The following is a 16,307-nucleotide window of genomic DNA, read 5'->3' as shown; positions in this document are numbered from 1 at the left end:
TACAGTCATACCTCGGGTTACAGACGCTTCAGGTTGCGCATTTCCAGGTTGCGCACCGCACAGAACCTGGCCGTACCGGAACGGGTTACTTCCGGGTTTCAGCGCTTGTTTATGTGCAGAGACACTAAATTGTGCTTTGCGCATGCACAGAATCACGACCTGTGCGTGCACACACGCGACGCTGCGTGTTGCGAGCATGCCTCCCACACGGATCACATTCGTAACCCGAGTGTCCACTGTATACAATTTATTAACTTTATGATAGCAAAAAAACAAAACAAAGCCCCATTACAATCAAATAATTCAACCAGAAATCTTAATTGACTTCCCTCCACTCCCCCTCCTGGCTCCCTTATTTTATACTTATTCACGCACGTCCATATAGTCTTATATTCTCAACAGTCTAATTTTAAACCTTATTCATCTTGTTACAATAATAATAATAATTTATTATTTATACCCTGCCCATCTGGCTGGGTTTCCTCAGCCACTCTGGGCGGCTTCCAACAGAATATTAAAATACAATAGTCTATTAAAAACAAAAGTTACAAGTGACTTTTAGAAGTTCAGCTCATGTAGAAAGCTGTACACAAAGCTTGCATGGTATGCGTTAAACATGTCTCTTTTTATATATATATATATATATAAATGAATGTCCTTTTTCTTTCTTGGATTTCAAATTATCTACTATGACCTGCATAGTTCGGTATTTTGTTTTTTGTTTTCCCAATCTTCTTTGTCGGTGGCTTCTTCCTTCTTTATTGTTTGACGTTTAGGAGGTGATTTGGGGGTGATGTATTGAACGAATGAATAGCGAAAGATGTTATGGTGATCTATTTAAGCCCTACAGTGATCTTTTTTCCCATCCCGTCACAGGGGGGTGCTCTCGACAGACTTCTGAATAACCTCAGTGGCTTCGTTGAGGGGCTGAGAACGCGTCAGAATGTGAAGGTGTGCTTCTGTATATTTTATTCTTCTTCTTCTTTGGCGATCCCTCGTAGCCGAGTAAGATTGTCTTCCATAAACACGGTTTTCACAGTGAGTCCGTAAGCGACTGTGGAGGCCAATTCTGGATCCCCACGTCCTTCCACAGTGGGGACATAGGTTTCCGGGCGGGAGTTGATCCCGGTGAGGGTTTGCCAAGCGTGCCTTCCTCTTAGCACGTTTCTCCCTTGCGTCCTGAGTTTGAGTGTCTTCAAAGCCCAGGACACCTTTGGTCAAGGCTGTTCTCCAACTGGAGCGCTCGCAGGCCAGTGTTTCCCAGTTGTCGGTGTTTATACTATATTTTAAAGATTTGCCTTGAGAGAGTCTTTGAACCTCTTTTGTTGACCACCAGCATTACGCTTTCCGTTTTTAAGTTTGGAATAGAGAAGTTGCTTTGGAAGACGATCATCAGGCATCCGCACAACATGGCCACTCCAGTGATGTTGATGTTGGAGAAACACGGTGTTAAACACTAACACATAATAATAATGTGGTATCCTGCACGTTGGGTGGCGCTGTGGGTTAAACCACAGAGCCTAGGGCTTGCTGATCAGAAGGTTGGCTGTTCGAATCCCCGCAATGACGGGGTGAGCTCCCGTTGCTCGGTCCCAGCTCCTGCCAACCTAGCAGTTCGAAAGCATGTCAAAGCGCAAGTAGATAAATAGGTACCGCTCCGGCGGGAAGGTAAACGGCGTTTCCATGCGCTGCTCTGGTTCGCCAGAAGCGGCTTAGTCCTGCTGGCCACATGACCCGGAAGCTGTACGCCGTCTCCCTCGGCCAGTAAAGCAAGATGAGCACCGCAACCCCAGAGTCGGCCATGACCGGACCTAACAGTCAGGGGTCCCTTTACCTTATCCTGCCCACAGGTGTGGTTCAACAACAAGGGTTGGCATGCCATGGTGTCTTTCGTCAATGTGGCAAACAACGGTCTCCTGCGGGCGAGCCTACCTGCCGGGGCTGACCCTTCGCGTTACGGCATTACGGCCATCAACCACCCACTCAACTTGACCAAAGAGCAGCTTTCGGAGGTGGCCCTGTGAGTAGATGGCGCAGAAGCGTTGGGGAGGTCTCTGGGCGCCGTGATTGGCTGCGCTGCTGTGACATCACGGAAGCTTGGCGGGTGCTCCCATTGCTCTCGGAGTTGGGGGACGGGATCCCGTTCGTGGAAACCGGGAATTGGGTTGGGTTTTGCCTCTGAATTCTGGTTCCTGGGGATCACACAGACAGGAAGGGTTTTGGTTGAGTTTCTGTTGTCCTTGTGGACTTTCCAAAGTCATCTAGCCAGCACCATTTACATGAAGAAGCAGGGAGTGGTCTCTGCCCCACCCAGCGTCCAATCCAAACGCCGGCTATGGCCAAATGCTATGAGCTTATTAGCAGCAAAAAGATTTTAAATACATTTTTACTTACACTTTTCAGATAATCTACATTTCATTGATTTTACAGTCATTTGGACATTTTAAAAACTTCCTTCCCCCTCTTTCTGCGGTCCCTTAAATTTATTTTTAATATCGTCTGCGTATCCAACTTAACTTACTCATTTTTTAATCTTCTTTAGATATATACTCTTATGTAAATAATAACATTCAAATTCAAATTAACCATATGTACACTTCTATATATACTCTTATGTAACTGCAAGTTATTACAATAATCCCGCCAGGGTTTTTATCTGTTTACAATTTGTCTGTAAATAGTCAATAAACCGTTTCTGTTCTTTTATATATAAAAAAGTTTATCTTGATTTCTTATTCTTCCAGTAAGGTTTCGCTAGAGAGGGGAAGGCCTGGGGAAAAACCAGGGAAATTGGAAAAGCCGTTTTTTCTTGGAGAAATTGAAAAAAACAGTTTGTTATAGTTAGAATATTCCACACACTCCCTCCCACATTGTTCCTGAAAAAAACAGCTTTGGAAAAAACCAGGGGGGACATGATTCCCCCATTTTTGCAGGTGTCCCCCCCCCCCAGGCCTTCCAATCTCTAGCTTTTGCCATTTCTGCACATTCTGTAAGTTTTTATATCCGTTCTTCCTTTGCTGGGGCTTATTAACAGCAAAGATCAGAGACGGAAAAACTCACTGAGGACTGGAAACTTTTTACTGCGTATTCAAAGAACTGCTATGAATTCAAGTAGGGCTTGAAAGATGAGCAACGGAGTGAATTATTAAAACAAATAGATTAAAATGACGGATTTATCTAATAGCATTGGCGAGGAATATGCAGCATTCAAGGGTAAATAGGGAAATCGCGACGAACGGGTTGGATGGATGACGTAACTTACTGTCTGTGTTAAAATTTGTTTTTTGTATGCGTGAAAAATAAATAAGATTGCCGTATTTTTCGCTCTATACAGATGCGCCTAGTTTTTGGAGGAGGAAAACAAGGAAAGAAATATTCTGAATCTCAGAAGCCAGAACAGCAAGAGGGATCGCTGCGCAGCAAAAGCAGCAATCCCTCTTGCTGTTCTGGCTTCTGGGATAGCTGCGCAGCCTGCATTCGCTCCATAAGACGCACACACATTTCCCCTTACTTTTTAGGAGGGAATAAGTGAGTCTTATAGAGCAAAAATACGGTATTTTTTGTTTAAGATACGAGCTCACTTGGTCCCTGTTTCCTTCTCTCCCTCCTTCATCACGGAGGGTCAGAATAGATGGGATGAGGTCCCTCTTCCCTGACTCTACTGCTTTCCTCTGATTCTCCTTCCGGCAGGATGGCCACGTCGGTGGACGTGCTGGTCTCCATCTGCGTGATGTTTGCCATGTCCTTCGTCCCGGCCAGCTTCGTCCTCTTCCTCATCGAGGAGCGCGTCAGCAAAGCCAAACACCTCCAGATCGTCAGCGGGATGAAGCCCGGCGTCTACTGGCTTGGCAACTTCACCTGGGATATGGTAAGAAAGAGAGAGAAGCAAGGGTTGCCATACGTCCTGGAAAACCAGGACACGTTCTCTTTCGTTTTGGGAAGCTTTTAATGTTTAATAGGGACGCGGGTGGCGCTGTGGGTTAAACCACAGAGCCTAGGGCTTGCCGATCAGAAGGTCGGCGGTTCGAATCCCCGCAATGACGGGGTGAGCTCCCGTTGCTCGGTCCCTGCTCCTGCCAACCTAGCAGTTCGAAAGCACGTCAAAGTGCAAGTAGATAAATAGGTACCGCTCTGGCGGGAAGGTAAACGGCGTTTCCGTGCGCTGCTCTGGTTCGCCAGAAGCGGCTTAGTCCTGCTGGCCACATGACCCGGAAGCTGTACGCCGGCTCCCTCGGCCAGTAAAGCGAGACGAGCGCCGCAACCCCAGAGTTGTCCACGACTGGACCTAATGGTCAGGGGTCCCTTTACCTTTAATGTTTAATAGACTATTGTATTTTAATATTTTGTTGGAAGCAGCCCAGAGTGGCTGGGGAAACCCAGCCAGATGGGCGAGGTATAAATTCAGTGGACGCTCGGGTTGCGGACGTGATCCGTGCGGGAAGCACATCCGCAACCCGCAGTGCCGCGTCTGCACACGCGCAGGTTGCGATTCGGTGCTCCTGCGCGTGCGCAAAGCGCGATTTAGCGCTTATGCACAAGCGCCGAAACCCGGAAGTAACCCGTTCTGGTACTTCCGGGTTCAGTGTGGTGTGCAACCCGAAATCATGCAACCTGAAGCATCTGCAACCTGAGGTATGACCGTAATAAATTACTATTACTATTTATTTATTTTTATTTTGGAGGGCCAACAGGCCCATCGGGGCGGATTTTTACATTTTAAAAGAAACATCTGGTTTAAAAATAAAATAAAATTGGGGGGTGGGCACGCACGTGATCGGGAGGGCCCCGGAAGTGGAAGCGCCACAGCGGAGCGAGGCCACTGCTGCAAACATGCCAGGGCCGGATTTAGGTTTGATGTACCCTAAGCTCCTGAAGGTCATGGGGCCCTTTATATGTCCAGCTGTCCTTTGTCCACAACAAATTGTCGCTGTTTTTTGTGTTGCAGCCAGTCTAGCCCTACTCAGAGTAGACCCACTGAAACCAATGTCCCCAAGCCAGCTGGGTCTGCTGTTAGATTGGAAACCAATTCAGAGTTCCAAAATCCAGGGGGAGATATTCAGAATCCAAGCCTTCCCTTGTCAACGTCTTGCCAAACTCACCTTTGCGTCTTCTCCTTCTTCTTCCAGTGCAACTACTTCGTTCCGGCTCTCCTGGTAGTGCTGATTTTCCTCTGTTTCCAGCAAAAATCGTACGTCTCCTTGGACAACTTGCCAGCTCTGATCCTCCTGCTCCTCCTCTACGGGTAAGGCAGTTAGGGGTGTAGGGGTAAGAGATCCGATTCAGTCCACGCTTCCCAAAAGAATACGCAGAACAAAATACAGCTGGGTTTGAGCTTTTCCAGATTTTGCAGTACAGTTCTCTGGGACGCGGGTGGCGCTGTGGGGTAAACCACAGAGCCTAGGGCTTGCCGATCAGAAGGTCGGCGGTTCGAATCCCCGCAATGACGGGGTGAGCTCCCGTTGCTCGGGCCCTGCTCCTGCCAACCTAGCAGTTCGAAAGCACGTCAAAGTGCAAGTAGATAAATAGGTACTGCTCTGGCGGGAAGGTAAACGGTGTTTCCGTGTGCTGCTCTGGTTCGCCAGAAGCGGCTCAGTCCTGCTGGCCACATGACCCGGAAGCTGTACGACGGCTCCCTCGGCCAATAAAGCGAGATGAGCTCCGCAACCCCAGAGTCGGCCATGACTGGACCTAATGGTCAGGGGTCCCTTTACCTTTACCTTTCTCTACCCATGTTTGCTCACGTCCATCTGTCTTGGGAGATATTGGCTGCCAAAGTTGTAGAGCTTTTTTTTGGGGGGGGGGATCAGGTAAATATGCCCCCCAAAATCTTTTCCGGCAGGTGGGGATTTCTCTGTGAGTTAATCACAACGAAAGAGACTCTATATTTTTGGGGAAGGTAAATTTAAACATTTTTTTCAACTCACTATAAATCGTTTCCCAATATGCTTTCACCTTTCTGCATGTCCACCACATGTGAAAAAAGTTCCTCCCGTTTCTTTACATTTCCAACACGTATCCGCTTCCGCTTTTGGCTTCTTAGCCAACCTACTGAGGAGTTAAAAGGAATCATTATCAAATAGTTCTCTTTCTGAGAACAACAAATTTCAAATCACTTTTCCAACGTTTCTCCCAGAGCTTGAGGTCTTACGTTGTGTCCTGTATCTATTACCCAGTGTTTCACTGATGCTTTAAGAATGTCTGAATTATTTTCCACTAATGATTTCATTGTTTGTACCCCAGGTTTCCCTGGCTGCCCTGGGCGGCTGCTGTTTGTGCTTCAAATCCTACTTGCATGTAAATCTGATCCGACGAACACAGTGGTCCCTTGGTTCTCAAACTTAATCTGTTCCGGAAGTCCGTTCCAAAACCAAAGCGTTCCAAAACCAAGACAGCGCTTTCCCACAGAAAGCAATGCAAAACGAATTAATCTGTTCCAGACTTTTTAAAACGACCCCTAAAACAGCAATTGAACGTGAATTTTGCTATCTAACGAGACCACGGACCCATAAAATGAAAACAATAAACCGTGTACACAATTCCGATTTGAGTGTATCGCTGAGGTCTGCCTGTTTTTGCTATTTATTTTGCGTTTTTGTTTTTGCGACTCTTTTGTTTCTGTGGCTGTGTGGAACCCAGTTCAGCTACTGATGGATTGACTGTGTGACTGCGGTACACGGTTTATTTTTGTGACACAATCAATCCATCAGTAGCTGAACTGGGTTCCACACAGTCACGAAAAAAGAAAACAGAGACGCAAAATAAATAGCAAAAACAGACAGACCTCAGCGTAACGCTCAAAACGGAAGTGTGGCACTCAAAACAGAGCACATTCGGATTCCGAAAAAGGTTTGCAAACCGGAACGCTTACTCCCGGGTTTGCAGTGTTTGGGTCCCAAGTTGTTTGAGTACCAAGGCGTTTGAGAACCAAGGCACTACTGTAAAACCAAATGGATGCCCTTGCAAATAGATACTTGTGGTAAAAAGACCCAATTAATCCAACTGGGAAATCGCACCGGGACAAAATGCCTTGAGATTGTGGCTTGCAGGGGTCAGAACAGGGGCAGACACACTAATAATAATAATAATAATAATAATAATAATAAATATCCTACCTTTTCGCCAGATCAGGGTTCAATCTGCAGCTTGCAGATAAAATACAAAAACACGGATAAAACAGAACAAGCTGCTTTAACCTTGTTGGGAACGTGGGCAGGGCCTTATCGGTGGTGGCAATTTGACATGAATTTTACTATCTAACGAGACCGTAGATCCATAAAACGAAAGCAATAAACAATGTACTGCAGTCACACACTCCAGTCATCAGTAGCGGAACTGGGTTCCACACTGTCACGAAAACAAAACAAAAGGAGCCGCTAAAACAAAAACACAAAATAAATAGCAAAAACAGACCTCAGCATAACACTCAAATCAGAAGCGGACACAAGATCTACCCACCCTGGAAGAATGGCATATGAAGCTGATGGATTATATGGAACTGGCAGAAATGACTGGCAGAATCCGAGACCAGGGAAAAGAGTCGGTGGAAGAAGATTGGAAGAAGTTCAAAGATTATCTACAGAAATACTGTAAAATTCAGTGTATCTGAAGAAGTGTGCATGCACACGAAAGCTCATACCAAGAACTAACTTAGTTGGTCTTTAAGGTGCTACTAGAAGGAATATTTTTTATTTTGTAAAATTAATGAATGTTAGAATGATGTTGGATAGAAATTAAGTGGTTTCTAGCTGTAATGCTTTAAGGGAATATGAAAAAGGGGTTATTAAGAGGTAAAAATCTAATGTTATTATTTTAAGACCAAAGATTAGGATAAACAAAGAGGGTAAGGATTTGCTGAACCAACAAACTGAACTGGAATACAAAAAAGGGAGGTATGAGGAGGTCCGGGAAACAAGCTAAAGAAAAATAAGCAATGGAAAATCTGAGTGTTTTTAATCATCTTTATTTTGTATTTTTTTTGTTTTTCATTTTTGATTGTAATATTTTAAAAAATTCTAATAAATATCTTATAAAAAAACCCCAAAACACTCAAATCAGAAGCGTAACACTCAAAACGGAGCACGTTCGGATTTCGAAAAAGGTTCGCAAACCGGAACGCTTACTCCCGGGTTTGCAGTGTTTGGGTCCCAAGTTGTTTGAGTGTTGTTGTTTAGTCGTTTAGTCGTGTCCGCCTCTTGGTGACCCTCTGGACCAGAGCACGCCAGGCCCTCCTGTCTTCCACTGCCTCCCGCAGTTTGGTCAAACTCATGCTGGCAGCTTCGAGAACACTGTCCCACCATCTCGTCCTCCGTCATCCCCTTCTCCTTGTGCCCTCCATCTTTCCCAACATCAGGGTCTTTTCCAGGGAGTCTTCTCTTCTCATGAGGTGGCCAAAGTCTTAGAGCCTCAGCTTCAGGATCTATCCTTCCTGTGAGCACTCAGGGCTGATTTCCTTCAGAATGGAGAGGTTTGTTCTTCTTCTTGCAGTCCATGGGACTCTCAAGAGTCTCCTCCAGCACCAGAATTCAAAAGCATCCATTCTTCATTAAGAATGGATTCATTTGAGTTGTTTGAGTACCAAGGCGTTTGAGAACCAAGGTACTCCTGTATTTAGGATATTCTTCAAATATTCAATGGTTCTTTTTCGTTTCCTCCTCTATCTTTGCCTGCCTCCAGCTGGTCCATCACCCCTCTGATGTACCCAGCCTCGTTCCTCTTCAGTGTCCCAAGCACTGCCTACGTGGTTCTGACATGCATCAATCTCTTCATTGGCATCAACGGGAGTGTGGCCACCTTTGTTCTCGAGCTCTTCACCGACAAGGTAGGCTACGGGGACAACTGGGTCCTTGCAGGGTGAAGGTCCTGTGTGAGTGCCTGGAGGCGGGTGGAAGATGGATGGTGGCTAACAGATTGAGGCTGAATCCTGACAAGACAGAAGGACTGTTTTGGGGGGACAGGAGGTGGGTGGGTGTGGAGGACTCCCTGGTCCTGAATGGGGCAACTGTGCCCCCGAAGGACCAGGTGCGCAGCCTGGGGGTCATTTTGGACTCACAGCTGCCCATGGAGGTGCAGGTCAATTCTGTGTCCAGGGCAGCTCCATCTGGTACGCAGGATGAGACCCTCCCTGCCCGCAGACTGTCTCGCCAGTAGTCTCCTGCTTGGACTACTGCCATGCGCTCTATGTGGGGCTACTTTTGAAGGTGACCCGGAAACTACAACTAATCCAGAACGCGGCAGCCGGACTGGGGACTGGGAGCGGCCGTCGAGACCACATAACACCGGTCTTGAAAGACCTCCATTGGCTCCCAGGACGTTTCTGAGCACGATTCAAAGTGTTGGTGCTGACCTTGAAAGCCCTAAATGGCCCAGTAGACCTGAAGGAGCGTCTCCACCCCCATCATCCAGCCCAGACACCTGGGTCCATCTCCCAAGGGCCTTCTGGCGGTTCCCTCGCTCCAAGAAGCGAGGTTACAGGGAGCCAGGCAGAGGGCCTTCTCGGTGGTGGCGCCCGCCCTGTGGAACGCCCTCCCATCAGATGTCAAAGAGAACAACAGCTACCAGACTTTCAGAAGACATCTGAAGGCAGCCCTGTTTAGGGAAGCTTTTAATATTTGATGTATTACAGTATTTTAATATTTTTTGGGAAGCCGCCCAGAGTGGCTGGGGAAGCCCAGCCAGATGGACGGGGTGTAAATAATAAATTATTATTATTATTATTATTATTATTATTATTATTGTTTATTATTTATTTATTGCGGGGCGGGACCGGGGAGGAAGAAGGCGGAGAGCAGGAGAGGATTGGACCCTGAACCTCCATAACCACCATGGCCTGTGGGTTGTTGTTGTTTTATAATAATTTTTATTGGTTTACCTCAATATTTTCCATCATAACATCAATCTTATAAAGAAACATTTGTCTATATAAGCCTAGAACTTCCCTCCTCCTCAACTAATGGTTTTCCAGCTTAATCTCTGATATGCATTTGATGAAATTAATGGACTATGCCGAATTGGCCAAATTGACTGGGAAAATTCAGAACCAGCCGGACCAGAGTGTCTTGAAAGACTGGAACAAATTTATGTTGTATTTGGAAGATGACTGTAAACTAACTCACATCACTAATAGGGTTACAAAAGGAAAAGGGGAAAAAAGAAGAAAGTCATTTGTTTATGTAAGGTGCGATTTGTGTGCATGTCTTGAAGCTTAAACAAGCACCAATATCATCATTTCTTTTTTTTAAAAAGAGAATAGCAGCCTCCTTTAGGAGGACTAGAAACTTGAGGCCGACAAAACATTGGGACGCAGATTTTGGAAACGTTAACAGTGGAAGTCATTTATTTACGTACATTTGTGTGCATGCCTTGAAGCTTAAACAAACACCAATACTATTATTATTATTTAAAAAGAAGAGCAGCCTCCTTCAGGAGGACTGGAAACTTGAGGCCTGCAAAACAGTAGGATGCAAAATTTGGGAATGTTAGACCTTCGGGTATTGGGTGATATATAAAAACAATAAATAAAGTAATAATAGTAATGATGATGATGATGATCTCCGGGTATTGGGCGATATATAATTTCAATAAATAAAATAATAATAATAATAATAATGTAGGAATTGGTTGTTATAATAATAATAATTATAATAATGTAGGAATTGGTTGTTATACTAATAATAATAATAATAATAATAATAATGTAGGAATTGGTTGTTATAATAATAATAATTATAATAATGTAGGAATTGGTTGTTATAATAATAATAATTATAATAATGTAGGAATTGGTTGTTATAATAATAATAATAATAATAATGTGGGAATTGGTTGTTATAATAATAATAATAATAATAATGTAGGAATTGGTTGTTATAATAATAATAATAATAATAATAATGTAGGAATTGGTTGTTATAATAATAATAATAATAATAATAATAATGTAGGAATTGGTTGTAATAATAATAATAATAATAATGTAGGAATTGGTTGTTATAATAATAATAATAATAATGTGGGAATTGGTTGTTATAATAATAATAATAATGTGGGAATTGGTTGTTATAATAATAATAATGTAGGAATTGGTTGTTACGCTGTACTGGGGACGCCAACTTGGAACTCCTGTGAAGGAGAAGCCTGCTTATCCATGGGAATCTTTTTAAAAAGTAAATAAATATGTCTGCATGTGTTTGCTCCCCTCTCGTGAGCAGAAATTGAACGACATCAACGTCATCCTTAAAAAAGTCTTCCTCATCTTCCCGCACTTCTGTCTTGGCCGTGGTTTGATCGATATGGTGAAGAACCAGGCGATGGCGGACGCCTTTGAGCGCTTCGGTGAGTGGCAGCGGTTGCGCCTCGGGGTTCCTCCCAACCGTACAATTATTTAATTCTATTATTCCACGATCAGAAAAACATTTCCCTTTCAATCGCTTCCCTCGCAGCCGACCTGGAAGCTGGGCACTAGCAAAAACAGGTTGGAGGATGGATGGCGGATAACAGATTGAGGTTAAATCCTGACAAGACAGAAGTACTGTTTTGGGGGGACAGGGTGGATGTGGGGGACTCCCTGGTCCTGAATGGGGTCACTGTGCCCCCGAAGGACCAGGTGCGCAGCCTGGGGGTCATTCTGGACGTACAGCCATCCATGGAGGTGCAGGTTTATTCTGTGTCCAGGGCAGCTGCATCTGGTACGCAGGATGAGACCCTCCCTGCCTGCGGACTGTCTGGCCAGAGCGGTGCATGCTCTGGTTATCTCCCGCTTGGACTACTGCAATGCGCTCTCCGTGGGGCTGCCTTTGAAGGTCACCCAGAAACTGCAATTAATCCAGAATGCGGCAGCTGGACTGGGGACTGGGAGCGGCCGCCGAGACCACATAACACCAGTCTTGAAAGACCTACATTGGCTCCCAGGACGTTTCCAAGCACAATTCAAAGTGTTGGTGCTGACCTTTAAAGCCCTAAACAGCCTCAAAGGCCCAGTATACCTGAGGAGCGTCTCCACCCCCATCGTCCAGCCCGGACACTGAGGTTCAGCACCGAGGGCCTTTTGGCAGTTCCCTCGCTGCGAGAAGTGAGGCTATAGGGAACCAGGCAGAGGGCCTTCTCGGTGGTGGTGCCCACCTTGTAGAATGCCCTCCCATCAGATGTCAAAGAGAACAACAACTACCTGGGGGAGGAGGAGGAAAGAAGCAAGCTGCCTGCCCTCAGGCTTATACAACTGAAAAAGACACATCAGCAAAGGAAAATAGGCAGGGGAGGAGGAGGAGGAAGGAATAAGGAAGCTGTCTTCCTTCAGACTTACACATTATTATTTTTTTAAAGCACAACGCTAAAGGAAAATGGGTTTGGAGGGAGGAGGAAATAGGGAACATCTGGTACCAGTGGGAAGTTCTTGTAATGGCCAGCTCAGTCATTAGGGAACCAGGCAGAGGGCCTTCTCGGTGGTGGCTCCCACCCTGTGGAACGCCCTCCCACCAGATGTCAAAGAGAACAACAACTACCAGACTTTTAGAAGACATCTGAAGGCAGTCCTGTTTACGGAAGCTTTCAATGTTTGATGTTTTATCATGTTTTTAATATTCTGTTGGGAGCCGCCCAGAGTGGCTGGGAAAACCCCGCCAGATGGGTTGTGTATAAGTGACAGATAGATAATTTATTACGGTCAAAGACCAGCTCCCATAACGCAGTAAAAACAGCGTTCATAAAGATAAAATATACCATCAGAGCAGATTGCGCCGATTGCTCATGAGTTAAAATTGAGATATATACATACACCTGTACAACTGAGATTTGGGCTACCATAAAAATTGACCCTGAGTGCCCCCAAAGGGTGATTTCAGCATTTCCCTAGTAAGCTATTTTATTTTAGATGATGATCTGTGCCTATAAATCTGGGCACAGAATCTGGCTACCAGCCAGGTATAAGTAATAAATAATAATAATAATAATAATAATAATAATAGTAATAATTTGTTTTTACGAATCTGCTGCACAGACGGGCAGCTATCCCTCTACAACTGAAGAAAACCCAAAACCGATTAAGCCTGCCTCTCCATTTTTCTCTCGCCAGCAGAGGCTGCTCTCTGTTCATGTTTACATCTCTTCCCCTGTGTAGGTGGCCGAAAATTCATTTCTCCTCTAAGCTGGGACTTAGCAGGCAAGAACATCTTTGCCATGGCTGTGGAAGGAGTCGTTTTCTTTGCCTTCACTCTCCTGGTGCAATACAAATTCTTCTTTTCTTTCCGGTGAGGGGGCTGTGTGTCTCAGTGGTTAGAGCCAACTGCCTTGCATGCAGAAAGGCAGGGCTTTGAGGTCAGCATGGCCTTTGGGGCAACAAACCGTCTCCAGATAAAAGGCAACTTTCCATGCTCCCGTTACGGCAATCCTTTATGAGGACTAGAATCTTAACTTTATTTTTAGGTTTGGGGGCAGCCGCTGTTTGAAAACACACCCTGTTTGAACCAGCTCTTTGTGCAGAATCATGGGGACTAGAAGCCTGATTATTTTTTAGGAGAATGGCCCCCGCTCAGTGGCAGAGCCATCATGCGGGAAAGTCTCAAGTCCATTCCTTGCCGTCTCCATTTACAGCTCCCTGAAGATCGCCGGCTTCCGCAGAGCGCGGGGCCCTTAATCTCAGGGTTCTGGATTCGAGCCCTGCGTCGGGCAATAGTTTCCCGCGATGGAAGCAGGGTGGATTTGATTTAAATCAAATTGATTTAAACCTCTGCCTCTTCCCTGGCGCCCTAGCGCCCCATGCATCTTGCCTCTATGGACAAGACGCCCCTGCCCATCAGGGGACACTTTTTGGGGAGGGGTAAAAGGAGGACTGGGATGTGGGTGGCGCTGTGGGTTAAACCACAGAGCCTAGGGCTTGCCGATAGGAAGGTCGGCGGTTCGAACCCCCGCGACAGGATGAGCTCCTGTTGCTCGGTCCCTGCTTTTGTCAACCTAACAGTTCGAAAGCACACCAGTGAAAAGTAGATAAATAGGTACCGCTCCTGCGGGAAGGTAAACGGCGTTTCCGTGCGCTGCTCTGGTTCGTCAGAAGCGGCTTAGTCCTGCTGGCCACATGATCCGGAAGCTGTACGCCGGCTCCCTCGGCCAATAAAGCGAGATGAGCGCCACAACCCCAGAGTTGGCCACGACTGGACCTAATGGTCAGGGGTCCCTTTACCTTTACATTTGTCCCACAGAGCCTAGGGTTTGCTGATCAGAAGGTTGGCGGTTCGAATCCCCACGACGGGGTGAGCTCCCGTTGCTCAGTCCCTGCTCCTGCCAACCTAGCAGTTCAAAAGCACGTCCAAGTGCAAGTAGATAAATAGGTACCACTCCGGTGGGAAGGTAAACGGTTTTTCCGTGCGCTGCTCTGGTTCTCCAGAAGCGGCTTAGTCGTGCTGGCCACATGACCTGGAAGCTGTATGCCGGCTCCCTCGGCCAGTAAAGCGAGATGAGCGCCACAACCCCAGAGTCGGTAACGACTGGACCTAATGGTCAGGGGTCCCTTTACCTTTCCCTGATGTGGAAGCGAGGCCTGGGAACGGGGGGGGGGGAGAGCCTTTGGATCTCAAGGTCTCTGAGCCTAAACAAAGTTCAGCTGATTGAGTATGGAGAGGTCTTTACGTTGCCTTCCCCTTCCAGACCCTCCCCGGTCAAAGAGTCGCCGCTGGGAGAAGAGGATGAGGACGTCGCCAAGGAACGGAAGAGGGTCACCGGAGGGGTACCAGCCGCAGACATCCTTGTACTGCAGCAACTGACGAAGGTGTGGGGCAGACAGGCGAGCGGGACACACAGCACGTTTTGACGGGCGATCGATTTGTTTAAGGCGTCTCTCGCTAGGGAAAGGTCCGGCCAGTTCTTCTTCTCTTCTTCTCGTTTCCCCCCAACTTTAAATTGGGCTCCCCGCATTTTGCGGCCATTTGCGATTGATTATATAATAATAATAATGATGATAATAATAATAATAATAATAATTTATTATTTATACCCCGCCCATCTGTCTGGGCTTCTCCAGCCACTGTGGGTGGCTTCCAAAAAAAATTCTAAAATACTGTAATGCATCAAACATTAAAACCTTCCCTAAACAGGGCTGCCTTCAGATGTCTTCTGAAATTCTGGTAGTTATTTTTCTCTTTGACATTTGGTGGGAGGGCGTTCCACAGGGCAGGCGCCACTACCGAGAAGGCCCACTGCCTGGTTCCCTGTAACCTGGCTTCTCTCAGTGAGGGAACCGCCAGAAGGCCCTTGGGAGATGGACCCAGGTGTCCGGGCAGAACGATGGGGGTGGAGACGCTCCTTCAGGTCTATTGGGCTGCTTAGGGCTTTCAAGGTCAGCACCAACACTTTGAATTGTGCTCGGAAACGATTGCTAGTACCGTCACCCCTTGGTTCCCCAATGGAATCTGTTCCGGAAGTCCGTCCGACTTCCTAAAACGATTGGCTCCTGCAGCCCCGTCTGATGTTGTGGTTTCTAAAAACGTTTGCAAACCGGAACACTCACTTCCGGGTTTGCAGCGTTCAGGAGCCAAAACAGACGAGTACCAAGGCATTCGACAACCAAGGTACGACTATATTATTATTTGCATTCATTATTATTATTATTATTATTATTATTTAAAGCATTCCTGTATTGCTAGGGAAGGGAAGCCTCTTCCAATTCCCCTTCTTCTCCCTTTCTTGATTTTTTTCGAACTTCCAATTTTGCAGCAATTTGCAATCGATTGCTAGTATTTTTATTTGCAATTTGTTGTTATTATTATTTTAGGCATTCGTGTGTTACTTATTTATGGAATTTATTTCGTGCCCTTCATCCGAGGATCACAATATTAAAATACAAAAAATACCCCCACCACCCAATAACCTCCCTTCGCAGTTTAAGAACAACAAGGAGGTAGCTTCTCTAGAGAGGGGAACCCTAAAGATTGGGAGCTACCACCAAGAAGGCCCTGTCTGGAGGGTGGGACAGGAAGATGCCCCTTTGCCATGCACAGGAAGTGTGTCAATCTGGCAGAGCTTCCTAGTGGGTAGGGAGAGGAACTCATATGCGACTGCCAGCCTGCAATTCTTCCCCCAGATCTACCGGAGGACCAAGAAACCAGCGGTGGATCGCCTGTGCGTGGGGATCCCTCCGGGGGAAGTAAGTGATCTCGCGGGGGAAGGAATCGGGCGTCCTTGAGGAGAGGCATATTTAGGGGAACTGAATTTAATTCTAAATTATATTCCGGAAACGTGGGAGATTTCAAGGGGTCAAAAAGTAAATAAATGGATGTACTGTGCTATATTATAGGGACACGGGTGGCGCTGTGGGTTAAACC

At 46.2% G+C, this 16,307-nt stretch overlaps 1 protein-coding gene across 4 annotated transcripts in view; it reads left to right on the top strand.

The window, feature by feature from the left end:
- ABCA7 (ATP binding cassette subfamily A member 7) overlaps window positions 1-16,307 on the top strand; it is an 85,838-nt gene that overhangs the window by 61,196 nt on the left and 8,335 nt on the right. For all 4 annotated transcript variants that reach the window (XM_080988698.1, XM_080988695.1, XM_080988697.1 and 1 more), the window contains 9 exons: window positions 877-951; window positions 1,851-2,020; window positions 3,691-3,868; window positions 5,127-5,242; window positions 8,674-8,818; window positions 11,208-11,331; window positions 13,112-13,241; window positions 14,635-14,755; window positions 16,067-16,129. In XM_080988698.1, coding sequence (XP_080844824.1) covers window positions 877-951; window positions 1,851-2,020; window positions 3,691-3,868; window positions 5,127-5,242; window positions 8,674-8,818; window positions 11,208-11,331; window positions 13,112-13,241; window positions 14,635-14,755; window positions 16,067-16,129 — 1,122 coding nt within the window. The remainder of the gene's footprint in view (window positions 1-876; window positions 952-1,850; window positions 2,021-3,690; window positions 3,869-5,126; window positions 5,243-8,673; window positions 8,819-11,207; window positions 11,332-13,111; window positions 13,242-14,634; window positions 14,756-16,066; window positions 16,130-16,307) is intronic.

This window comes from Podarcis pityusensis, assembly GCF_964106645.2.
Source record: "Podarcis pityusensis genome assembly, chromosome: 18".
Taxonomy (NCBI): Eukaryota; Metazoa; Chordata; class Lepidosauria; order Squamata; family Lacertidae; genus Podarcis; species Podarcis pityusensis.
This window is presented reverse-complemented; position numbering and strand designations above follow the sequence as displayed.